The sequence below is a fragment of the Buteo buteo genome, chromosome 1 (assembly GCF_964188355.1).
Source record: "Buteo buteo chromosome 1, bButBut1.hap1.1, whole genome shotgun sequence".
Lineage (NCBI taxonomy): Eukaryota > Metazoa > Chordata > Aves > Accipitriformes > Accipitridae > Buteo > Buteo buteo.
Window position 1 is genome coordinate 80062730 of NC_134171.1, and position 27640 is coordinate 80090369.

At 40.3% G+C, this 27640-nt stretch overlaps 1 protein-coding gene across 7 annotated transcripts in view; it reads left to right on the top strand.

The window, feature by feature from the left end:
• PDE5A (phosphodiesterase 5A) overlaps positions 1 to 27640 on the top strand; it is a 139907-nt gene that overhangs the window by 56973 nt on the left and 55294 nt on the right. For 2 of the 7 annotated variants that reach the window (XM_075037314.1, XM_075037305.1), the window contains 2 exons: positions 4456 to 4808; positions 7604 to 7706. In XM_075037314.1, the coding sequence (XP_074893415.1) occupies positions 7624 to 7706 (83 nt within the window). In that variant the 5' untranslated portion in view covers positions 4456 to 4808; positions 7604 to 7623. The other 5 variants (XM_075037287.1, XM_075037295.1, XM_075037333.1 and 2 more) reach the window with 4 other exon arrangements.

The following is a 27640-nucleotide window of genomic DNA, read 5'->3' on the forward strand; positions in this document are numbered from 1 at the left end:
TGACCCACTGCCTGCAGAGTGACTGTGCTTCTCAAATATATTTAGTTTTGCAGTAGTGATGAGACTATGAGGGTGAAGTGGACAGCAAAGATGGATCCAGATATCACTGCAGCCATTTCTCATCCTAAGCCTGTCATGTTGCTACTGCAGTACTGCATTTGGCAAGGTTAATGATGGGCACGAATCTATGCATCATATCCTGTCATTATCACAGAAATATGAAACAATGAGCCACTCCTTGCCATAAAATACCCGTCTTTCATGATTTCTCCTTTTTTCATCATTACAATTAATTTTATTTATTTCAAGGCAGTTAATAAGTAAAAGCAAAACATTTTGTTTCAACTCTGCAAAAGGTCTGGGACTTTCCTGAGGAAAACCAAGCCACACCAAGGCAACACTGTTCATTAAACATACAAGATCTGCCACGCAATGCAGTTTATGATTTATCCTTTCTGTGGCACGAGGGCCATTATTTTGATAATTGGGATGATAAGCTCTAGAAAGAAATAAAAAATTTTTATCCAAATCTTTCAGATGTATTCTTAAAATACTACAATAGTTCTTCTTATTTTTCCTTTTTCTTTGGAGATTGCATTTGGAAGCTGCAGGTCACCCTTAACTGGTAAAAGTTTACATACACACAAGTGAACTGTAGCATGAAATGTTCAAAATGAATGAGATGAGAATAAAAAGTAAATAAAATTTAAGTATTTTTGCTTCTCAAGACCAAATTATCTTTTCAATCACATATTTAAAATCTGATTTACAATTCTCAAAGAACTTCAGGCACGATACTTGAAAACACAGACTTATGTGAATACAGTACAATTTCATAAATATTGGTGTTTATCTTCAGAAGCTTCCAGATTAGTAAGCGAAATCACAGGCTTATCTATCAAATGCAAATCTATTAAACCTTAGCTACGAGTGGCATTATGTGGTGATTTGGAATTAATCTAAGACAGCTATCTGATTGAGAGAAATTATCTTCCTACAGGAGTATCCTTGGTGTTCATAAGACCTCTATCTTAAAATCACATTATCAAAATACTAGAAAGTTAGGGGAAGTGATAGATTTCCTCAGAAGGAGTCTTATCTCTGGACACTAGTAGCTTTTTTCTCCCAGACTTGATTACCCTGTGGGAGTTATATGAACTTTCTTTGAAGGCCAGAATTTTTGCTTCAGAATGGCTCAGACTGTTCTGAGCTGCAGGTATTTTGAAAACAAAATTAAGTTTCCATACAAGGTTAAAAATATTCACTAAGCCCTCTCCCACATCAGACTGCAGGAGCTGAACGCTACTATGCTATCAATACAGTCAGTATATTTTTCAGGAACAAAATATAAACATTGAGTTAGAACACTTAATATAAGTTTGCTAAGTACTTTTGCTTCCTTTCTTGGTCATGGTTATGAGAAATTGTTTGTTTAAATGTGGAGGAAAATGAATAGATTCCCCAGACTTCCCTCCTTTGCCAGCAAATACAGTGCTCACCGTACATTGCATAACATGTGGTGAAAAGGGGAAAATTAGATTCTCTTGTTAAAATACTTGTTGTCTGTCACTAGTTTGTTTTTCTCTTTTCCTAGAAATGTATACTTAGGGCCACCCCAGTTTCCACTGACTTCTATAGGGGCACATTTAGTCCTTAGGAATAATGAGAAAGGTCTTTGGTCTAAATTCTAATGTACTGGCATTAATCCCAAGCAACTTTCCTACCGCTCCAACAGCAAAGCTGAGGAGGACCGGGGAGATGGCAGTATTCTGTGGAACTGCCCTGAGGGTAAAGGCTCTTGATGTGGAGTTTTAGACAACTGCAGCAAATGTGTGGTATTGAGAAGAAGAGAAGGATGCTGCTCCAGCCTCACACCTCTGCTAGGCTGTTGAGATGCCCAGCACCAGCAATGAATTAGAGAATCAGAGGCTGCAGAGCAGCCAGGCATAGTGAATGAGTTAAACCACAACTAGCAGGAGAACACGCACTTAAGTAAATAGCATGTATGTGCTGCCTCAAGCTTTCTCCTTTCAATGAAATCTTCTAGTTAGTAGGAACTAAGCCCACCACCCGTCTGGAGGCTGTTTGGCAGCGTGCACGAAGTGAGGTTTTTTATTCCAGTCACTTTCCAGTAGACTGTGTTAACATAAGAAAGTCATTACTACTTTCACTATTGGCAAAACTGCAGTGACCTAAGGGAGCCAAGGGATGTGAACAGGCAGAGACTCATCTAGGGCAAGGAAATCTAAGTCACCGTTCAGGCACATTAAAAGGCTTTTGAAGAGCAAGCCATGCACCATGCTCTGTGGATAAGGACCTCGGCCCTAGCAGTGACCGATCAGCGCCTTTCACAAGCACATCAAAACTCTTATGTACAAATCAAGCAGAAAGGGCTTCTTTCCTTAACTTCCAGGATATATAACTTTCAAGAAGGAATTTTAATGCAATGTGCATGTATCATTTCCTACCAGATCCACAGAGATGGACTTTATAGAGTCTGATAAAGACAACACTAAGACAAGTCTATGTATTAACTTCATATCCCTTTCAGTAAATATCTGTCTCATCTCTGTATGTCAAAGATCTGTGAATGATTCTGCCAAAACTCTGGAAGCTGGCGAGGAACTACCAAGTGCAAGTGAAAGCATCTGTGCTCCAGATAGCACAGCTGTATGAATGATGCTGCTCGTCTGCCTGCGGAGCAAACACCATGCCAGCTGTTTGCCAGGATGAATTGGAAGGGAGATCGATGAGAGGCTCTCTGAGAGAGGCCGTGGCACACTTCAAAAGCATTTTTTCCTTTCACTCCCCTGCTTTTATGCACTGCTCATATTGCTTTAGTTATTTCACTTCTTTAATCTGATAAACATTAATAAAACAGCAAGTTTTCCTCCCAGATCTGATTTTTTTAATAATTTCTTTAGGCAGAGAGCTTACAGTCTGCTCCTTTGCCAGGGTCAGACAGCTCAGATTACACAGCCACCTTCCTGCATTAGCACCCAAGGATTTATGTAGAACGTTTCTATTCTAGTTTGTAGCCAGTGAAAGTCAACAAGGCCTGCAGCACAACCAGCTTTCTTGTAATGTCCTGTACTGAAGGGAACATTGTTGTTGATTACACAAATCTTTTTACCTTTAATGGCTTTCTTTAAATTTTTTCATTTCATTTTGTTGGGTTTAGCTCGCTGACTAATCTGCTCTGCTGAGGAATAAAATATCAGTTATATTTTTCTCATTTTTGGAATAAAAACAGATTAACCTGAACCCAAATTGCCCGTTTTGTCAACAAGAAAGAAAGTAAATATTAAGAAAAGCTCTTCTTGTCTTTTTGAAGGCCTTTTCTTCTGTGTTTACAGCTCTTTTTTTTTTGAGCTTCATGAACATTTGTGTGGGTGAAGTTGGGCTGGCATGAACAGTACGCAGAGAGAATTTCAGGCCTATAACAGAGATTTGGTATCTCTGAATTAGATTCTTGATTAAATAAAACACATTTTGACAGACTCAGCATTACCTTTTAAAGGTCAAGACATTCTGCCAGAGAAAAGAAACAATACTTTGTGCAAAACACAAAGGCCTGGTCCGTGTCCCAAGGACCTTTACGAAGCAGCACAGATCTGTGAGCAGTGTGCAGTGAGCTCAAAAGGACAGCATTAAACCAGAACCACCCAGGGTGCATGGTCAGATAATGACGGCTCTCTATTGCTATTAACTTGTGTTTCTAAATGCTACCAAAGAAGAGTTTTCGGAGGGAGATCTGAATAGGAGAGGATATTGTGCTTTTGCACTAGAGTATAAGGTATTTTCAAGCACTGGTGAAGACAGGAGCACAAATGAAACAGAATATAGTGAAATGTGGTGAGAACACTAGAGATACCAGAAAAGAACTTTACTCTTGACATGGAAGTTGGAAGGGTATTTATAGGGTGATGGGCAATATGCAGAGGGACATTTCTCTGATTCCTTCCAAAAAGAAACTAAAAATAGGAGGCCAAATGAAAGTTAGGCTGTCTCCATACTGTTTTTTGAAGTAGTGGGTAAGAAATGTTTAAGCTCAACCTTAGCAGAGGGAAAGAAGCAAGAGAGCAGGTAGATTTCAGCCTGAAGCAGGAAAGCCATTTGTTCCGGGAGCATCAGGATAAATCCAGTCGCATTTTTTCCATTTGTATTTTGCAACTGACAGTTTTTTAATTGAATTATACTAACGCTGCAGACAGTGAAAAACTCACACAGGAGAGACCTCACTGTCTAACACTTATCTGGGATCGTACAGAGCTCCAGCTGAAGCTCCAGCGCTGGCAGGCTGTAAATCTCTCTCCTGCATGGGTACTGTCCTCTCCTGAGATGTTCAGTGACATCCTGACTCTCAATGAGGGCGTTAACACTTAGTCTCTTTCAATGGGGCTCTTATTTTTTTGAGATGTTCACACTATTTTGTCATCTTTATCTTTCCACCAGATTTGCCTGAAGCTGGCTAGTGGATTTGAAGGATCCTGGAGTTAAAGGAACTGACATATTCAAAGACACAGATAAACACACAAACTGAAAGAAGTTTCACTTTGTTTTTCTAATTAACCTGTAGTAAGAGCTTCAGAAATTACTTTATATTACATTTCACGAGCATAGTTCTTCAGAAGGAGCAAGAATCCTGGGGATAAAAAAAGAAAAAAGAAAGAAGCTCTATTTTTGAATGAAGGACATTGTTTCAATCTGAAGCTTTCCTACTGAGATGTAAAGTGACCGAACTGTCCTCATGCTTTGAGCCACTTTGAATGAAAAACAGACTGAACCTTCAGGATCCACCGCAGCACGTAAGGACTGTTAGCAAATGAAAACAATACTACTGGGCATGTTTCAGCTCAATGCTCTGTGGGGTTTTATCTGTGTTAAAATCTACATTCTACAAGTTTTTATGGCTGGAAAGCACTTGGGAGAACTTGCAGCATTCACTTTCAACTTTACTGACTCGTTTAAGAACAACATATATTTCCTTATTTTCTTCCCTTATTACTAACTATAAGCACTATAGAATTCCAATTCCTGTTCCTTTTGTTGATATATATATTTATATCCTTTTTAAAATACATTTTTCATTCTGAATAATTCATACTACAGCAAGCAATAGAATTACAGGGTTACAGCAATGGCAAAATTTGTTTTTCCTAATAGTAATATTAAACTCCACGCATCAGTTAAACTGAGTATTACTCCATATAAAATGAACATCTTTCAACCTCACTAAAAATTCAAAACCATCAAGAAGACTGATTTGGTTTTTTTTTCCTTTTCTAGTTTTCCTTCCATACAACTCTGTATTCTCTTATTTCCCCAAACTACTTTTAAGTAGCAAAACAAGGTCATATTTTTATTCACACACAGACAGAGATCAAGAAATTAGGTCAGCCACTAAGTAACTAAAGAGAATAGCTGTGATTTATCTCCTATAAACTAACAAAAAGATTTTGCCTAAGACAGAAATGCTGGAAGGATAAATCAATCCATGTCTGAAAGGCACTTAAACAGCAGATTGGTAGAAGACGTAAATTTATCAAAAGAACTATTCTGGTCAATTATCAATAACATATTGGGTTTCCTTTACACTGAAAGAACATACAGTGGCAAAAGTTTCCTGGTTTATCCTGGGTTCTCGGGACCTTAAAGTAAGAATAGAGGAAAAGCTGTGATTCGGGGCGGGGGGGGGGTGGGGTGGGTGTGCAGTAGCCATTTTCCTGTAAGTACAGAATACAATCTTGTCAATACAAATTTAACCAGCGGTGTTTTTTCCTCACAAACCCCATAAAATCACCTGTCAAAGATAAAATAGATTTGGGCAGTTATAATCAAAATGCATACCTTGCAAATTCAGATCACACAGTATAAATGAGTCTGAAGTCTGTATGAATGTATTGAAATCCAGTACTGCAATACTCTTCATACGCTTTTATCTGTTACTACCACTGTACTGGCAGTGTTTACCATGCGCTCTAGGTAGCATAAAATTCTTATAAAACAGAAAGTCCCTCTTCTAGATCCCTAACAAAAGAAAACAAAATGACAGATAACGGCCATGTACCACACACACAAAAATCCTGCCTTTCAGTCCATTTTGCTCCTCTGTCATCTGGTCTCGTATGGAAAGGAGGAAAATAGCCAGGGATATGTTTGTGTTTGGTGCAGGATGAACTGAGAAGCCAGGCCGTAGCCTGGAAGCACTCAGCTGTCCTCACAGGCTGGCCCATGCTGTGTCACATTTCATTTCCTCAAGGGTGCTCATATTATTATTAGAGCCGTGAGAATACTACACAAACTTCTGTTTCCACATAACCATTTTACTTGGGAAATAAATAAAATTAAAATAAATTCAATGAGCTCAGATAAAAATTAATTTTTTTTCTTAGGGTTTCTAAAAAGAGACCAGACTTTGCAGCCGGAAAGGAGGAATAACAGGCACAGCCAGTAGCTCACAAGCAGCTGGAATAAGTTTTAGGCTCATCAAGAGTCTCCTTAATATTGTTGTTCCGACCTGGAACAGTTTAGCAAAACTATGTGCTTACTTTCATACCACAGTCCCCGTGCACCTAGCTCTTTCTGGCAGCTTTGTTCTCACACAGTTTGATTCTCCCCTGGTCTAAAATCTACACTGAAGGCCTTAAAAGTGGGGTGCCACTACAGCTAACATGCAGGTACTTGCCTCCTTTTTTGGATATGAGACTTTTTGCTTTTGAAGGATGAAAGCCACAGTTCACATTTTCATATTCTACCAAAATAAATTTATGTCTGAATTTTTACAGTGAAAAATCCAAGGTAGCTGGTCACTGAGGCTTGGCTTCCAGGAGTACTTAAATACGGCGCTGCTGGCATTTTAAATCCCAAGGTATCTAACCGACTGCTTAAAGACATGAACAGAGCCACCTACATCCATATCGGTGTCCCATTCAGGCACTAAATCCCTGTTATACTCCAGAACTGCCTGTTGCCAAGCTCCCTCAGGGTACCCCTATGAGCTTGGCCTTGCTCAGGGATGAGCCAGCTACCTGTTTTCAGGGCTGAGTGGCCGAGTTTCTCCTTCACCACAAGCCCACAGGCCAGCAGATCAGGCAGTCGCTAGTTAGGTATGTTCTGTTTTCAGATGCTCACATAATCCATTTGGGAGCAAAGACACCAAATCAGGTCGGCCACATTTGAGAATCGGGTGGTACCCCTTGTGGCCCGCAACACGCTGTTGACGGAACTCTTTCTGTCTCTCCTGGGACATGGTATAAGCTGCCAGAAGTAGCTGTGTAACCCCCATGGCTATAGGAAGCACAGATAGATTAAAAATCAGCTCCCCAGTGGTTTAGAAGACTAAACGCAATACTAAAAACAACTGAATCATCTGATGTCATTTTAGCTATGACAGAAACTTTTTCTAAAGCCTGTCATATCACATAAACCTTCCACTTTGTTATAGCCATCTGTAGTACCGGACCAGTGACAACCATTGCTGTTCTCACTGATCTAATGGGGGGCGGGGGCACTGATTAATAGAAAAGGTTTTAAGAGATTCAAATGGTATTTGTGTTCCAACAAAAATTGTTTCACTTTGTCATTTGTATTGGTTTTACAGCAGCCCGTGAAGTACCAACTATGCTAAATGCTGAAGAAACACATGACCATGTACAACCCCTGCCTCAGAAACCTAACAGTGTGCAACCTGCCAGTGATGAAAGGTAAGTAACAATTTCAGAAATGGAGCACCAAGTGTGAAAAGATATGTAGCTGTGACAATTTGGACCTGGTAGCTCTTGGATCATTCACTATTTTCCTGAGAAATACAACTTCACTTCTTCAGGAAGGCAGGGTGGTTCTGACCCAAGCTATTTGATGGGAGAGTCTAAAGATCCATGTCACTGATTAGCTCTAATAGTTTTGTTCTTTTTTATGTACCAGACAGAAACTAGTTACCTAGTATCAAAAGGTTTAGAAAGTTCCAGGTCCTTAGGTGAGCCAAAGCTTAAAAAAAAAGAGATGAAGCAGCATGAACAGCCACTGTGGGGAACAGCTCTTCATCAGATTGCCGCTGATTTGGGATCAGCAATGGTACATTGTGAATACACTCATTCAGACTCCCTTGGCTGAACAAATGTCTACACCACAGATGTCTTGAGGGATAGGTAAGAAAACTGAAGGAGAAAATGGAAGGATCCTGAGTATGCCATACCCCTCTGAAAAAAATCAAACGGGATCCAGAAATAGACAGACACACACTCACGTATAACAACCTCTTTTCAATCTGATGATTCTCATACATTTTGTTATTGAGTATAATTAAAATGCCATACAAGCCCAATATATCCATTTAGCAGTGCTGCAGTTAGCCTTAGTTACAAACTAATCTCTTACACATTTTCCTTGCTTGTTCAGAACAATGAAGATTTTGTGATTATACCTTTAGATTATAATATCAATGTTATATATAAGTAATCTCTCTATTCACTTTGTTTACTGTTTATTTTTTTGTTGATCTTTCACAATCACAGATTAACACTTTCCTTAATTACCAGTATATGACTGTGCCCCCAAAACAATTTTATTCCCACTGCGTAATACTTCAGTGATATATTCTGTGTTTACTTGTAGGCTCTGTATTGGACTATGTGCAAACCTCCATTCCCCCCCCCCCGCCCCCTTCCATAAATTAAAAAAATATGTGAATATTTGATGAAATTCCCACCCAAGCAAGAGATATACTTGTGGTACAGCTTCCAGTACAAAGAAGTCCTGATTCCAGTTGTGGTCTTTAGAACATATAGCGATGATTTTAATTCATTATTATTTTTCCAGAACCAGTGACGGATATAGAATACCAGTGATGTTTGTTCTCATGAGTAAATCAAATCACAGTTTTACTAAAGTATGTTTCCTCCTAATGGGTCAAAAAGAGTTAATTTATTCAGTTAAGCACAGTGCAAGCTGGGTCAAAGGAACACCTCATCTTTCAAAAATCTTTTCCACATAGATCATTAGGAAATGTTCAACACTTTAATTACTTTGGGGTCTGGACAAGATCAAGTCTTCTATTACTCTAAGTAAATAATGTCAGTGAGAGAGTATAATTTTCGATTCATAAAATGCTTTAAAATTTTAGCACTAGCCAAATTTATTGCTTTTATCTATTTGTAGCAGGACTGCATTGTGATACAAATTTTCTGGGCACCTCAGTGTACAGCAGATGCTTCACAGAGTTTCCAGGGCAATGAGTAAACAGCAGTTTTACTCATTACGATAAGATAGAAAACAATGAAATTAACTGCATATACACTTTTGTGAATGTTATGTCCTAGGTTATGAAGATTTCATAGTGATAGTAACAAACAGTACTAGAAAGATTAATCAGCTCTGTGCAGGTTGACCAGCTCTGTGCCACTAAACTATTCCTCACGTGATCTATCAAAGCAGAAATTCATATGTTCACTACTAAGATTCCAAAATATCAGGCAGTAGAATAATACCTGTGTAAGAGGTATTAACCCTAAACCTCAGTAAGATAAAATTAAAAAGAACCAAACTAAGAAAAACATGTCTTGAAATCCAGCGCAAGTTCCTGAAGACAGAGGAGAAGCAAGCATTGCTCCATTATTTAATAAGGAAATTGCAGATCATTTTGCCTGGCATCAATGTCAGGAAAACTGATGGAAAGGCTGGTACAGGAAGCAATCAGTGTACAATTAAAGGATGATAGTACAATTAACGCCAGTCAACATAGAAAATGGGTTTTGTCAGAAAAAAACCCTTCCTATTTTCCCATGAGATTATGAATTTGTTCGATAAAGGAAACTTCTGTAAGATTTCTATAGGGCTTTGGCTCACAACTTCTCAACATTTTTGGTAAAAACCCCAGCAATGTATAACATCAGCGTGGTCCATACTAAATGGACCCAAACCATACTGAATGATCTGAACAAAAATATAAAATTACTGCTGGAAAAAGCTGCAAATTACAAAAAGTTATAGAGTGATACATAATGGGAAGGGCAGGCCATCAATATAGACCAACTAAGATCACTTAATAAGGTCTGGACTATATTTTAACACAGAGAAGACAAAGTTGTTCATTAAAATAACACAGAAAATTGGTCTCATGCCAAATATGGAAAATGATTTTGTGAAAACCAGTGACTCAGAAAAGAAACAGTAATGGTAGACCCCAGCAGACATGCATTCTCAGAGCAAAGTGTAGGCAAAAGTTATTCAGTGTAGGCAAAAGTTATTCTTATTGTACAAGATGGGGGATAGCTGGTAGGAGATGTTGGTGCTATTACGCTCCTCTGTGGTGTCAGAGAGCTCATTACTGGGAAAATGTGCTGAAAAAAACCATCTCCAGAAAACCAAGGGCTTTACTGAGAGAAACGATGCTAATAATTTGCGATGATAGGGAGCCTTTAGAATCTCCGATTGTTAGGTTAATATGTGAGAAGTTTAACAGAGAATTATGGTCTATGAATAGAGAAATGAGAGAGTAGATGGCCCTCTAATCTATTGGAAAAAAACATAATAGGCTCCATACTTGCTACTGAAGACAGATAAATGCAAAGGAAAACCAGTAGAAATGTTTAGCAGCAAGGAAAACTTACTGTGTGAACAACATACTTGGGGTCGTGTTGGATACGTATCCCTATATAAAAACAATAGTCTTTCTAAAACCCTGCATCAATGCTGAATTGCTGGGTGAGGTTCCACGGCCCTTTGTTAGGAAAACATGGGGAGACCATCATAAGAGTGATGCATTTCAAACCTCTGTGGATTTACTTCTTGTTTTCCCCCATGAGAGTATTCCCCCCATGTGCCGTTTCTGGCATGCTGTTATGCAAATACTCACAGCAGAAAACATTGAGCTGTATATCCTGCTGCCTACTGTGCCAATGCTGGTCAGATCCTCAACAGATTTTCATATGTATCCAGCTCTCTTCTGCAGACACAGAATTTATCTGCTGCAAAGCCTCGAGTGAAGCAGCATTATGTTTAAGAAACATGAAAGAAAGAGAAGAATAGCATAGAGCTGCATGCTGGTGGGAAAGATGCCTTTAGCTACCAGGCACTGGGGCAACTCGTTGTAACTGTCAATTGAGAATGCAGAGAGAGATTGAAGCTGTGAATTGAATTAAATTCTGGATCCATCGGCATGAGTGAAAGCTATTGCAGTACTCCAGTGGAGTCAGGGTTCTCCTCCTCACACATGCTTAAACTGCCCATACAATCCCAAACAGCGTGGTCCAAATTGCAAGGATATATACTTGAAAAACATCTGACTAATCTTTGATTTATAAAGTTCATCACTGAGTCTCCTTCTCCCAACAGCCACATTTAGGAAAAAAAGCCCCTTATAATTTGACTTCATAATTATCTGTAAGTCTACGTACAAAACCAATATTTCAATTCAAAATCACAATTACTAGTACAAGTACTAGTAAGAGCAACTGCTAATGGAAAATAACTAACTAGCCAGTAGTTGCTAAAAAGCTTTTTAAAAATAACCTATGTATCATGTCAATAAAAAAGAGGTTTGTTATGCACTTGAGAAGGGCTTGGAATGAAATCTGGCCTACATAAGTTTCCTACTTACCTACTACCTCCTATTTAAACTCTGCCAAACTCTATGTGTTCATTAAAAGCAAGAACAGGTTGATCACAGCTTCAATTTTCAACATGTCAGAAGCCCAAAAGGGTCTGCTGAACGCAACTGGAAATGGACTACCTGGGTGCACAGTTCCGGGGGATTATAGCCCATTTGAATCAGTCAACGCATTGCATTTATTGTTATTCCACACAATACAACCATGGCATCATCTCCCTATTAGATCAGGGCTGTGTCTGCATGATCACTGAAGATGTGCTTCTAGCACGTCGGCACCAGAAGCTCTAGCTAGCTAAACCAGTAATGACACTGAGAAGTCCACCTACAATTTCGCCTACCTGCATCATACCCAATCATTGCCCAGACCTGCGCCCTTCAGCAAATTTGCACTAAGCTTTGTGCACGTTGGAGGACAGGCATAGAATTCAAAATAATCCTGATAAATTGGAGAAATGGATCGCAAGCACAGGGTGAAATTAAAAAGGTTCAAGAGCAAGAAAATACAGTTAGGCAGAAGTAAGCAGGTGCACAGGCATCACCTGACTACGTGGCAAGTGTTTAGAAGAAGGGAACACAGGGTACAGTCGCTCACCACAAGTCAGCAATATCAGGCTGTTGCCAAGAAGCCATATCCACGGGTGACTGTATTAGCAGGAATATAGCCCACAAGGTACCACTTCATTCAGTATTGATATGCATTCAACTGGATTACTTGATCCTAGCTTGGTGAGACCCTGCAGGAATGGTAGAGACAACCTGGGAAACATCCAAAGTGAAAAAGAATGATCAAAGGGCTGGAAAACATGACATTCAAGGAAGAACTGAAAGACGTAGCACTACTTAGCTTAAAGGAGAGAAGGCTGAGAAAGAGAGAGACTTGGTAACAGTCTTCAAGTTTATCCTGAGACTTCCAGTAGAGAGTAGAAAAGGTTAAAATTTGGGCATCCTGGTCAGCTGACATATCAAATGCTAGTATGTTAAACTCAAATTCTAAATTACATTTTTCAGGAGATAAAGTTAGACAGTATTTTCCAGACAAATGTCTGTGTATTACAAACAACTTTGAGAAGCTGCTGCTTTCCTGAGGTTAACAGTAATTTTGCATGGTACTTTGATTGACCCAAATGCTCAATCACGTTCAAATCAAAATAGGAGGAAGCTACTATTTTACATGGCTTCCTGTAGGACATATGCGATGTTATCCCAGAGGAGAAGGCAGGTTTTGCAATGAGTGAGCAGCTCTGCACGGCTATGTTTGTTTGGGAAGCATTTCCAGTAATTATTTGGAAAGGACTGAGAGAATAAACTGATAAGGCATTCTCATGATTTAGTATTTTCATCACTAAAGTAACAATTAGATTTTAAATGAACTGGATTTTGTTTGCTATTTTACTCTCTTTATGCAACTTAAATAATGGATGGGAAATGGAAACTTGCTTTACTAATATTAGGATTCTTCCACTGCGTGTCTGTTTGCATGTGTGTGTAAAAGTGCTGGCTAATAAAGAAGCGGAATAGTTTCCTCTACCTTATCATATTCTAGCCTCACTGGCAATACAGTACAGCCCTAAACTTGTTTTAGGAGCCAAAATGGACCAACTGTTTTCCAGATTTAAGGGATGGTAGAAAGACAGCCAATTCCCACTAAATGCTGCTCCAATTCATCTAATGAGTAAGTCAGACAAATAAGTCAACTATGGCGACATTTGAAACCTTATTTTCTTCTCTTTTAAAGGGAAACATTATAGAAATAAATTACTTTCAAATAAGTTTAAATAAATATAGAGTTCTTTGAGCATAAAATATCACATAAATACTTCTCTGATTACATACTTCCATATTTGTTCTTACTAATTATCATGAGTTAGCAGCATTTCTAATTTATGTACCTTGGGCATACAAAAAAACCCCACCTTTCTTATCCCCTTACATGACAGTATTTGAAAACACACAAATGAAAGACTTCAGCTAAAAAGCTTTCCGTCAACCAGTTCTGCTGTAGAATGGCCTACTGCTGGAAAAGCATCCTGGCTTCAATACTGAGCTCTCAAGCATACTGCTTTGCCACAAGCAGCTTTTAAACTTGAACTGGACATATTTATTTGTAGGCCATTACTACAAATCCTTTCCAGGTTTATAGCTACCGCACATCAATTCTATCATCTGAGTTCTGGAAACAAACTGGAAAGCTGGGCGTGAGCTAAGATACACGGAGCTTTTTCAGACCACTTTGGAAGCCAAAATCATGGAAGACTTTTTCCACTTTTACCATTCACTTCTTTGTTATGCTTGGCCTCCATCCCCTCCTGTCACCTTAAAAATGAAAACAGCATGTTCATTATTATTCATGGAAATTCATCGGATACAGAGAAAGTATCCCTTTTTTCCCCTAACTGTTCCATTTTTATTTCTTTTGGGAAAGACTACGCTATCCTTTGCTTGGGTAGCAATCTTTTGAACTGCTGCTTTGCCATCGAATTCACAGGAAGATAATAATTTGCATTCGCTGTACCGATTCTTATCTGTAGGCTAAATAATGGCGTGGCTGTCAACCCGAGCAAAGCGCACAGTGCTGTTGCACTGCCCAACTTCCCCCTCCTTTGGTACACTGTCATACATACATAAACTGGCCCAGCCTGGGCAGCTGTCCACAGTAGAGGCAGCTTCACCCAAGGGTCCCAGTACCTTGTGGCATGAAGTGCAGGGATGCTGTCTGCTTCTCAGCTAGCCTGGCATTTAAAATTACATGTTTACAGTGCTTAGTACAATAGTCAGTTCTTGACTGGGGCTTACTGGATGTTACTACAGTATAAATGCTTATTTCTATTAGTGCTACTCCTAATTACATAAAATGAGACTCTATGTATTGCAGCTGACATAATTTCATTGACCGTTACCTTGTTATTCTCCTATGAGACAGAGAGAAAATCCTATCTTAATTTTTAAATACCAGTAATGAAATTATATATTTGTATTCAGCCTTTTGTAAACAAACTCCTTCTGCCTCTTTACAGAAAAGGTATTTCCATGGCTTTCACCGTTCTTGTTTTTCCCTGTCTAGATCACCTCTGATAATTCTGCAATTGCTTTTTGAGATGGGATGAGCAGTACTATGATCAATATTCCATAGGAGACCATTCAGGGAATGGCATTTCAGATATTTATAAAATCTGCATTTTATAATTGCATGGTTTACATTTCTGTTATACTTCTTAAGCATTCTAACATAGTGCTATTTTCCAAAAGCTTTCCCTAGCTTAGATGCTTTTATTGCCCTGTCTACTGTAGCCTCAAAAACCTTTTCCTGAAATGAAACGGTTAATTTAGAAACCTATGAGTTACATGACAGGTTTCTTTTCTTTTTTCTAACCTACCACACTTTCCAGGTTTTGACACTAAACATCGGCTTCATTTATTGCCATGTTGTCTGTTTATGCAGTTTGCTTGGTAATTCTGTATTTCCCTGCTGAAAGATTTCTCTTTGCCTCAAATAGTGGCTTGACTCTTGCAGCATGTCTTAACTGGTTTATACTTTATCTTCCCATTTGCTCTTTGGTCACCATGTACATTTCTCCTGAGATTCCTCTTATAACAGAGTACTGTTCACGTAAAACTTCCCTTTCTGTGTGCCTCGTATTACACACAAACTCTTACAGCCAAAAGACATACATGTCCAAGTGAGTGTTATGCACAGACGTGACACAAAGACATGGAAAAGAAAACTTTTCCCCCCAAGATCATGGACAGGCTCTTAATCCCTTTGCAGCTGCCCCTTCTCAGGCTGCCACCTCTCGGTAAGTCGAGCCTCTGTACACACTGCAAAAAATTGCTAAGGTGTGCCGGGATGCCTGCTCTATCTGAAGCGCACTGCCTTGCATACACTGAAAGGGGTTTCAGAGTGGCAGAAAACATTTGATATGATATTTCTCAATTGATTACACAGGAGAATAATTTTAAAGACCCCATATACCCCTTTCCCCAGAAACATGCTGCTATTTGTTACCCATATCTTACCTTCAAATGTACTGCATGTGACGACATGGGAAACCATACCTGCGCATCACACTTTGTGCAAGGTCTTTTGTGAATGCAGATTATAAACTACTATAAATGTGTGCACATGCATATCTTAGAATGGAACTACAATACATGAAAGCAATGCTCAGCGTTAACCAAAATTTCAACCCTGGCTGTCTAATATTAGAGAAAGTAGGAGCTGTGAGTCTGGAGCATCTTCACAGCTGGGCTTTGCTTATTCAGTGTCTAAAATGGATCTAAAAGCCTCGCCGTAGGCATGAAGGATTGACACGCTGGGGCTTTAGTGCTCATATCCAGGCTGAGGTCTGTCAAAGATCATATATTGACACCCAACAGTGAAATACTCCAAAGCAACAGCCGATTTACCACTTTTTCGAAGCGGGCTGCAACAGGCCACACCTTGAAACCAAAATAACTGTGAAGTGGAGGCGGGGGAGAACAACCCCTTTGCCAGACTCCGGCAGAGCAATTTACTTGTTCGCGGCTTTTCTTTTTTTTTTCCCCAGCCCCGTGGCGACTGCCTGGGCCGACGGCCCCAGCTCAGCCTCGGCGCGGAACACCCGCCAGCCCCGGGCCGCGCACACACACGCCCCCGCCCGCCCGCCGCGCCGGGCATCGCCGGGGCCGGGGCCGGGGCCGGGGCCGGGGCTTCCCGCCGGTGCCCCCGCGGCGGGACCGGGCGGGGCGGGGCAGGGCGGGGCCGGGCAGGGCGGGGCGGGGCCGGGGCGCGGCAGCCCCCCGGGGCGCTGCGGGGCCGCGGCGGAGGTGGAGCCGGTTGTCCGCCGCGGGACGGGCGGCCGGGCCGGAGATGCGCTGAGGTGCCGCCGGCGCGGCGCTGGGGCCGTGGCCGGACAACCGGGCTTCCTGCCGGCCGCACACCTGGGAGGGAGGCGAAGGCAGGGGGTGGGAGCACGGCCCCCCCGGCGGGCCGAGGGCATCGGCAGCGGGAGGGGGGGGAATAAACGACGAGAGCCGCGGCGGCGGCAGGAGGAGGCAGCGCGGCGGCGCGGAGCATGGAGCGCCCCTGCCCCCCCCCGCCGGAGCAGGAAGCGGTGGAAGCGTGGCTGGACGATCACGGCGACTTTACCCGCTCTTACTTTGTTAGGAAAGCTACGAGGTAAGACCGGAGCGGCGGCGGATAGAGGCAGACCCTTGCTTCCCAGCAAAAGCTCGCTCTTCCGTTTCCCCTCGCTGTCTCCCAAGACAATAAAAGTGTCACCCCCCTCCTAGCCCCTCGCCGCCCCCACCCTCGCAAGAGCAAAAACTGAAACCACGAAGCAGCAGCTCCCTGCGGCTGCCACCGAGGTGCACATGCAGGCGCTTCTCCGCGGGCTCCCGCAGCCTGCCGCCGGCCCGCTGCCGCTCTGCTGCGGGGAAGGGTCAGCCCCGCGACCCCAGCGAGCGCTCGCAGGTCTGGGAAGCCGCCCCCGCCTCGGAGCGCCCTGCCCTGGGCTCTTACTTCTTTTATTTTGTGTTCTCCCGGGTTTAAAACAGACGTAGTCAACTTGTCTTGAGTAGCAAGCAACATATGCTTTTTTTCCCCTGCCCTGCGAACTAGATGGAAGTATGTCGAAGCCTCAGATAACGTCTGAGCTCTTCGGGAGGGCGGGCTATGTCATTACTCGGTAATCTCAAAACAAAGCGCTGCTCCCCAGGAGCTCGGTCGCCCTGCGGGCTTGTCACCTTTGCGACATGTCGGCGGCCACCGGACGGAGCGGGCGATGGGTTGAGCGCCAAGGGGGCTGACGAGCCGTGAGCGGCCGCCGAAGCCGGCTGTACGAGCTGCATTCGAGCCGGGAGGAGGGGGACGCGGGGCGGGGGGGGGGGAGCCTGAGCGCCTCGGGGTGCGGCAGCCGGAGCGCAGCCGCCGAGGGGAGCGGGTTCCTGCAGCTGGGGCCGCCGTGCCGCCCCCCGGGGCCGCGGGAGGGAGGGAGGGAGGGGAGCGGGGGGGGTGCAGCCCCGGGGGGCGGCCGCACCGCCTCCGCGGGGCGGCCGCGGGGAGCGGCGGAGCGGGCGGCCCGGCAGGGGGCAGCGCGGGGCCGGCCGAGCTGGCGGGCGCCCCGCGCCGCTCCTCGGGGGCGGCTTCTCCGCGCCCGCCTTTCCTCGGCGTGCTGGTTCTTGCACAGAGCCGAATGTCAAGACCTGAAGAGCTCCTCTGGGCTTTTTCCCCCCCGGCTTGACATGCTGCCTTTCGGAGACCAGACGAGGTATTTGCGCGCCGTTGCCGCACTTCAGCAGTGGGACTTCCAGTTGAAAGCGAGTAAATTCGTCTATTTTTAGAAGTGGAGTCAGGTTTCCATTTTGAATATTTTCCGATAAACAAAGCAGTGGGGATGCAGAGCACGGGCGAGCTGCGGCTCCCACGGTATATCTGAGCGGAGAGCTCGGGTTAGTCAGTGCCGTGGTTCGCTCCTCGGACGCTGGCTCCGCTTGCACCATCTGCTCGCCGCTGCTGACCGACTTCCTTCCCAAGTCACTTAGCAGGGATGGAGGCATTCTGAATGAGGTCTTGCTGCTGCTGCTCCCCTCTGCATGGGATGGGGCGGTAAGAAGAGAAATCCCCATTAATAATTGACTCGCAGCAAGCTAGAAAGCTTCAGGGGTCACCTGCTTTCTTGTGGCCATCTGTCATGCGGTCCCCTTTCTTCTGCTGCTTCTTCCTTAGGCTCATTTAACAGAAAAATAATAAAAATGCCTTTAAAAATGTCCTTTAAATCTTGATTATTTTTTTTAAAGGCTGTGCATAGGTGTAGGATGCATAGATGGAAGCAGTTAACCTTGATATTCTCCAGAACACTAGCACATGGTATGTAACTGAAGGGTAGCTTGTTTGCCCAGGAAATAGGGTGTTAGCAGCTTTGAGAAGTAGCATTTTATTAGTTCAGCCTGTCACACTTCCTTTGGAAACTGGAAGTAGTATTGAACAAATAGGAATGCTAATTAATAGTAACCGCTGTGTCAGATTTGTTTTCCCCATGGAGAGGTTTGGTTAGTTTTGTTTTTTTTTTTTTTAATGCTAAGACACGGCTTTGTGTTTGTGTGGGTCTGAAATAGGCAGTAGTTCACAAAATACAATTCGGTCATGTCTCTGTGATGGCGATGCCTCTGCATTTAGAGAGGGCTTTGCAGAAAAACTGTTGACTTCGAGTTCTTGCTTGGCAACAATTCTGTGATGTTTTTGAAGTGATGGAAACATTGCATTTGTCTCAAAACTCTCTGCTGTCTTGTATGGAATGCTTTGGGGTTTTTTTTGTCCTTACTGTGTAAATAGAAAACTAGAACTATATAATAAGGAATACGTCTTCTATATGTAAGTTTGTATTTGAAAAGACAAATGGCACGTTACTTGGCTGTATGTTGGTTCAAATTTTATTCACTAAAATGATATCCTGTAAAGCTGAGCGGTTTGAAAGAACTGACGTACTTTGTAAAAAGGTTTAATGTTCTACACTGTAGTGTTATTTAGAGCTTGAAAAGAGAAAAACCCTAATAATGCCGTGCTTTCTTCTAGATGAATCTTTGTACAACAGCAATATATTGAACAAAGACTATGCTGTTAATGTTGTTACTTAGCATTATATTTACTCTGTCAAGTAAAGCAGCGTTCCTTGAACTAGTTTCAACTATTTTCTAATCTTAATCTACTGCTTCTCATTTTTGTTTTGCTTACGCCAAAGTCCTCACAGGTCCTAAAAGCAATAGACCAAGAAGCGAGTTCATTTGGTGTCTTGCGGAGCACAGAGAGATATTCTACTTCACATTGCGGGGCACAATTGCTAATGGATAAAGATAGTTTCTGTATCCATTTCTCAAATATTTATACACAGGAATAGGAAAAGATCACCAGCTCAACCATTTATTACAGAGTAATAGAAGCCCTTTCCACTGATAGTAATGAGCTTTGAATGAGAACCTAACTTAGGAATTTTATGGTAGATATTAAATAATTTTTTTTCTCTGCAATTAATTAATTCCCATAGTGTTTTATACAGCAGTTTTTTTGGTAATTCCCACAGAAAAAAATGCTTTAATTAGGTGTCTAAATAATACTTACAAAATAAATGCTTTGGGTGGTCTTAAGCCTACAGATTTGTTTTGCTGTTTGTTTTTAAATATGGGAGTTTCATCACCTCGTATAGTCACTGAATAGTTAAGTTACCTCTTGTTCCATTTTGCATAGGTCAGTTTGATATTAGTATCTGTTTTCATGGTTTAAATAAAAATTATATTTTCTGGCAAGGTGGCACTTCAAAAGAAAACATTTCTTTTTATTCAGTTAGTTTGTATTAACTATTGCTCATAATGTGACAATTGTCAAGAGTTGCTAGGCTGCCCAGTCCATATTCTGGATTCTTGGGGAGAAGGGCTGCAGGTCGTCTACTTAACAAATCTGCATCTGCTTTCCTTCTCTCTCCTAAAATGTCTTGTAGAAGATAAATATATACAAATGGCTTACACCCTGTATTTTGATCCTGCAACGCCTCAAGGTTGATAGCGTCAACAGGCAGGCCACATTACTGCCTTCCTCAAACCTTTGATGGCTAGGTGGACTGACATGTTCTGCGATAAGGCTATGCTGATTGACTTCCACCTGTACAGTGCAAGGTTGCAACCCTACAAGCATGTAATCCAGGTGAATAGCTTTCAATTGCTCCCTTCTTCGAGTATGTGAATAAACTGTGATCCCATGAGTAGGAAGCTACAGAATCAGTTATTTATTACTTTATTTTGTACCAGGGCGACAAGTGGTATACAGAGATAATATAAATAGCTATTATCCGTGTAGTCTTGTTACAGTATGATCAAAGTGCAGAACAGCAAAGGGGAAGTGTGTCACCAGCAAACTCAGTGATGAGATGAATTTGGTTCATTTAGTGATACTGCATGCTAGTTGACAAACTTTCTGGCTGGAGAGTTTGTTACTGCGCACATATGGGTTCAAAAGTTTCTAAATGCCTAGCTCCTACTAAATTTAAGCTATTTATTTTATTCCTTTTTTTCAGCTCCTCTTGTTATTTTTCCCCTTTCAAAGTTTTAGAATTGCCTGTCATATTCCAGCTTCCCAGAAAGCAGAAACATTTTGAAGTAAAATTATTCTTCTTTTAGATTGTGTCTTGTGTTTACCCGTACTGTTGTTAAAAGGCTCCTTGTAGCTGCTGCTACAAATATAACTGTTCTAACTAGACATTATAAAGGCATAATCTGCAGCCTTTTTTGTCACAAAATTGTACCACATTTACGGCTGAATTCGTTACCCTTTTTGTCTTCCTGAAGTTTTATCTTTTTATGTTCCTTTAAAAAAAAAATATCCACGCATTGTCATGTTCAAACATCATACTTATTTTAACCCCCTGTGGAATACTTTTGTATTTCTGTCTTCCTGTTTGTCCCTACTCTTAAAAATATGGGAGTGATTCTCTTAGTGCTCTTTGCGATCAGAAGCAGCAGACTGCCAAAACAGCCAAAGTAAAAATTCTCCTCTCAGTTAGAGGCAACTGCATTGTTCCAAGCAGTTTTTGTCTGGTTTCCTAAATGTATGGCATGGTAGATTCAAAGTATTAACCCAAGTCTTGTATGCCTTTCACTGGAAATAACATTATTTTGTTATAAATACATCTTGGCTTATTAGTGGGGTTGGGAAATATTTACAAATGAATTAAGGTGGGGTTGTATTTGGAAAAATAAATGTCCTTAACAGCATGGTACTTCATAGCGCTTCACTGAGGATTCCAGAAGTGGTGTTTACTGGGAAGCTGTATTTTGCTGGAATTCAGAGATTGCACAACTTGAATATATCAATTACATTTATTACTTATTACAAAAAACCTCAAGTACAGTTGTGGGGTTTTTTGTTGTCTTGATGGCTGGTGGACAATCAGTTTGTAAGGTGCTGCCTGCAGAAGTAAATTATTTAGGACGTTTGCCTTCTAATCTGTGTCTAGAGGGCTTTTATAAAATGTCTTTCCTTTTGAGCCAGCTATTTGATGTTTAATCTCATAAATATGTGTCATATGCATTATGTCATTGTTTTGTTTGGTAATATATGTGTGCTTAATTTTTTCTAATTGAAAAAAATTAATTTTTGGAGCAAGTGTATGAACATTCAGATTTTTAGAGATAGAGCTATTGAAGATTTTCTGCACTGAAATGTGCTCTGGCCTACGTTTTTTCTTAAAAAGATATTACTCACATAAAAAAAAAAAAATTAATCCTAAAAATATACAGGTATGAGCCATATTCATCCCTAACATGACCTTGGTAAGTAGGCAGTGGGTTTTAAACTTCTATGATTGAAGGACCCCTAACAGTTTGCCAGTGGAGGCACAGAATCCTATGCAAATTGTTTGAATATGCTGAAAGGGGACTTGATTTGCTAAGTTATCCTATGCGAAACATTTACAAGAGGACTGCAGACCCACTGATTCTTTGGATCATGGCTTGAAAACCACCAGAAGTAGTGGTGTTAATGCGGGGATCAGAATATTTTCTCCCACTTACTTGGTTTTATTAGATGTTTACAGAGCTTTTCTGAGAATAAAGTACAGAAAAAAAATTTGATTTCTGTGAAATCTTGGAAATTTTTCTTGTTGGTCTAATGATCTCTGTAGTTGTCCCACTTATAAACAATGTATCCATATCCTTATGCCTTTCTTGATAACTGCAAAGTATTAAGATCATCCCAAAATATTTTAAACTCCTGATTCAAAAAGCACTCAGGAAGGTAAGGAATGTTACCCATATTCATGAAGTTGTAAATGTGATTAAGTATTTTTGGCATTTATTCTTGGAAATAAAGCTAGGTGTGTGCCGAAGTATTTTGGAAACAATGTCTAAAGCAGCAATTACAGTAGACTGAAGAAACTGCCACTTGAGAAATGATAAGAAATCACTTACTAGCAATTTATGTCTTTAATTCCCCAAAAGCTATAGCCTGAACTCCTACACAGAATCTTTGGTGTGAAGATAAACTAGTCAGCAGATAGTACTGAGCAGCTACAAGGAGCATGTGCTTTTACTAGGCACTGTTTGCCCGAGGTAATAAAGAAACAAATGGGCATGCACAATACATTAATTAAAATACAACGGGTAAACCTTAGAGGACAGGTAGACAATAAGATAGGGTGAACTACTTTAGCTGTTAACATCTCTTTTTGCCTTCTTTTGTTCAAGGGTAACTTTATTATCATATTACAGTACTTTTGATAATGCCAATAGGCATTTGAAAGCTCATTTCCATTTTTTTTTTGCTCTTACTAGGAAGACTTTAGAGAACAGGGTCAAATTTCTGGCAACTGGGAAGAAAAGTGGAGCTGAGGCATACATTGCCTCTGTGGGAGACAAGAAAGTTAGACACCGTTCTTTTATTTCTAAATGGTAGAAGTTCATGCAAGTTTTGTGTTGGGCATCTGTTGAAGAACCATCATATGAGGAGGAAATTCATGTCTTTGTAAAAGATTAGGACAGAGATGACATATATAAAATAAAAATCCCAATCAGACTCATTTTGAAGCTGAAGTGAGACTTCCATACTGTGTAGACATTGTGCTAGCTCTCTGCACAAGGATGAAATTGATGGTACATCACCTATGATATCTTCAGATCAAATAAAATACATCATAGCCTATGTTCATGCTTATTTGAATGCTAGATTAAAGCTGAATTGTATGGGAATATATGACTCAGATCAAGAATTACACACAAAGCAATTTTAGACAATACATTCTTGACCTGAACTAATATGCTACCATCTATATTTATCTTCACCATTAAAGAGGAAGCATTTTGCTTTTGTCATGAATAAATATAATTAATAAAACCACTGAATACAAGTCTTTCTCTTTCCTTACTGGCAATGAAACATACATAAATTTACATGGAATGCTTTCTCAATTTATTTGATTTACTTGAAGAAAAGAAAAGAAAAAAGGCATTAAATACAATAGGAGCTATTTACAAAGTGCCAGAAGAGAAGCCCTACTCAGTTGGCCCTTGTGAATAACTCAATGGCTGTAATTTCGTATTAGGTCTGGCACTGAAAATATAGCCACAAAATACATTTGCTTAGTAAAAGATATATATTTTCCCATTTATTTGTGCATTACGGTGAACTCACCCCAGCACAGAGAGCCATCCCAAAGCCTCTGCACCACTTAAGTCCTACTTAGCCCCTATTTTAGGAATTTAAGTGGAACTGAAGTGGTGCCTAAGACTTACGTGAGGTCTCCAGGCAGGTGTGAACTTAACTTTTAATCCATCTTTCAACTGAATTCACTAGCATTGTTCTATTGCTTTCCACAACAAAATAATTAGGTACATAGTTATTTTTAATTTTTTTGAGTTTGGAAAAAGAAGTAAACATTTGGAGGAGAAATAAAGGTCATGTTTTAGAATTCGACCTTCAATCCCTGAGGATTTATTCTGTCTTTCGTTATAGTGTAAATAGAAAGTCCCTTCTATGGAGGAAAGCTTTCTTGTGAAAAGTTAAGTTTGCAGTTTGGTTGTTAAAGGAAACTTGAAAATAGCCAAGAATGGCCTGGTAGTATTAGTCCTTCATTTTTAATACTTTTGCTTCAAATAATAAAGCAACCTCTTCCTCCTATTATAAAAAATAATATGAGCATTCAGACAAGATTTACATTATTTCATAGTTCTAAAAAGTTGTTATTTCGCTCTTTCACAAGTATGGTTTGAATCAAGAATTAGAGTTCTTAATTTAGATCTGAATTCAAACAGAAGTCAGTCAGGCCACTTAACATGTTTAAAGTATTCTTATGTATTTGACTGCGTTGTGCCAAAAATTGGCACCGACTTTAAGTCATATTTCGTCTTCAAAAACTGTTTGCCTACCACTGTTAGAAATAACATCTCTAGTAACTATTATTGGAACGGGTTTAAGGAAAAAAACTATTGTCTTTGTCAATCTACTTTTCAGTTAGTTTGAAAACACTTCTTTTACAGTCAGTTTACAGTTTCCATCTAATGAGGCCTTATACAGTTTATTTAAATCTTTCCATGGGCAGAGAGGAGACAAAACCACCTAGAACATGATTGTGAAATAGGAAGTACTGGAAAGAAAATGGGAAGGCAAGTATAATACCCAAGTGACTTTGACTTTCAAACTCATTTGTTAAAACTGAATAGTTTTGGAGTTGTTGCTAATGCTTTAAATGATTTCTGTGTCTAAATTATGTCAAGATGCGGGAAAGAAATTTGAAGACATCTAGTGGTTATTTTAAGGAAAGCAATTGAGAAAATAGTTACAAAGCTTGGCTTGAAATACTGTTGATTTCAACACTAGCAGGATTAGGCTACAGGAATTCAGATACTTGAAAGCTGGCATTTTCTAGTAGACAAGTTTGGATTGAATCCCTCTCCTGAAGTGTCTTATCAGTAACTGCTGGTTTGAATGAAAAACTAGCAAAAGAGTCCACGCAACTACTGAAACTTTACACATTGTATATACGAAAGATTTATGAGCAACGGAGAAAATGAGGAATTACTTGTTGTTTCACTGAAAGCTACTCATCACTCAGTACTTCTATGGTATAGTAATTATTATGCATTCTTTGTGCAAGATAAGTAAGATGTGGTATACTACCATTGTTGCATGTCGGTATTGCTTTTGTGCTCTGTTTCTGCACATTTTGTCCAAAAATACCAAATACTTGCTGAACAGTCACATTGGTATGGTCTTACATATGTAGCATGGTTACATGTGTAAGCAAGACAATTATAATCTGGCTGTTACTCTTTAAACATCTTCATTGTTTGGGTTTTTTTCCGAGAAGTATGCTGTGTATTTTGAAGATAATCACAATGAAGCAAAGATGGGTACAATAAATTATTTAATATTTCCAGTGTATGAGCAGAATAGTAATTAGTGTCAAGTCAGCATGGTTTGATACATATGGCACAGGAAATAAAGCAAGGTTCTCTTCAGGTCTTAGAGCTGAGGTTGTCTTTGGGTCTACTTGTGCCCTTCTGCATGACCTGGCTCAAGCCATGTCACTTCCTTGTGCCTGTGTTTTCTCACCCAGTGATTTTCTATTTTTGTTGCCTATTCATATTGAAAACTTCTTGCTTTAGGGACAGGTATACTTTCTGTACAGTGTTTAACAAATTGGGGCCAAAGAGTCTTAATTCCTCTGAAGTTCCTGAGTTCTCATGTAATGCAGATAATGTGCACTTGTATACAAGTGATTATAGAGGGGAGGATCACACAATCATTTTTTTTCTTCAAATGTTTTACCTGCCATTGTATTTTCATCCCCTTCTCATCCCTGTCTCTTCAAAATTCCTCTCCAGTTTTGCCATCTGCTGATGAGGTCACCAGCCAAATTCAGCAGTCACTATTGTCATGCTCCTTTGAAATTGTGTTTTATAGAGGAAGGACGGGATTCGGCTCATGGAAGTGACTAAAAAATGGTCGCTTCATACTCAACTATTCCTGTTTATGAACTCTGGGATAAATCATAGCTTTCTCGAGCAGAGGCTCATACTGCAGTAAAGGATCATCGTGCAGTAAGGGATGCATGCAGCTCCTGAGGAATGGATGCTGATGCCTGTAACTCCTCAACATGCAGCGATTGCTATGCTGCAATGGAGACATTGCATTGGTTTTAACTATCTGTGTAGATCACTATCAATCAGTATCTGCTCCTGTTTAATACACTCCTACAACTACTAAACTTATTCTATAACAAGGGTCTTGTCCTTACAATCAGCTCTTGACAATGCCAATGCTTACTGAAGACTATTAATATGAATAGTCACAAGTGTTTGTTTCTTCCTGTAGTCCTTTCAAAATGACATCTTAAACATACACAGCACTTGTTACTAATTTCCAATAACCTCACTTGTGGTTTAGTATGTGTCTGGTATCAGATATCTGTTGAGCTAATTCTGTGCTGAGAAAGTAGTTGTGTTAGTAATAATACTCTTCTTATAATGCATTGTTAAATAGGATTGAGTGTCAACAAGCAAATGCATGTCAAGACTTTGTCTGACAGATTTTAAATAGAGTTAGAATACATTGGTTAATGCAGAATGCTAGTTCTTCCACCCGTGTGTATAACTGTGAGTAAAAGGAGCTAAATAGTTTCCTTGTTAGAAGAGGCATTTAGTAAAGGTCAGTGAACACTGTTCTTATTCCAGCTGAATTTGAACAGCTTTCCTGTTGCCCGAATAAAAATGACTAAATGGTTTGAAGTTGAAAAACCATGCTTTAAACAGTATAGTTAAGGATTTGTTGTTGTTGTTAATCTACAGAGCTTTCTGAGAATCGCACAGTATCTTGGCAAGTTATTGGACCATCATCTAAGAGACGTTAAAGGGGACGGGAATATGTTACTCATAATTATGCAGCTCCACATATAGTTCTGTTCAATGTCAAAGTGCTTCATAAACAGTGCAGATACCTAACAAGTAGTCAGTTCTTAAAGTAATTACTGTCATGTGAAAGATTTTACAGTTATGTTCCACACCCCTCAATAACCTCCAAAGATAGAGAAATGAATGCTTATTTTACATAGTAAAAAGGCAAGAAGGTAAAAACTGAATTATCTCATGGCCACAGTTTGAGAAATGGTATTAGAATTCAGAATACATTGTTCTTACTGATTACTGTTACTATACTACACCATTAAGGCCAGGGGACATCATTACACAACACTCCAGGATAAATAAAATGGCAGATTTCAACTGATAAACCAAATTTCTGCTTTAGCTTTTGCTTTGTCCACAAAGGGTACCTGTTTCTTTCTCTGCCTTGTATCTTGTATCAACCCATCCACATATGTAAATTTAGTGTAAAACAGAGCTAGATGAAATGATAGCATTTTATGTTCTCCTTTCCTCATGTGTAAATAAGCAGTGAATCAGACTGCTCTACAAATTGCTGTCACTCAGCAATAGTACAGGTTCACGCCTGTGCACGTTCAAACATGGCTAGACAAAGTAAACAGCTTCTTATGCCTAATCACTTGCTAGTTT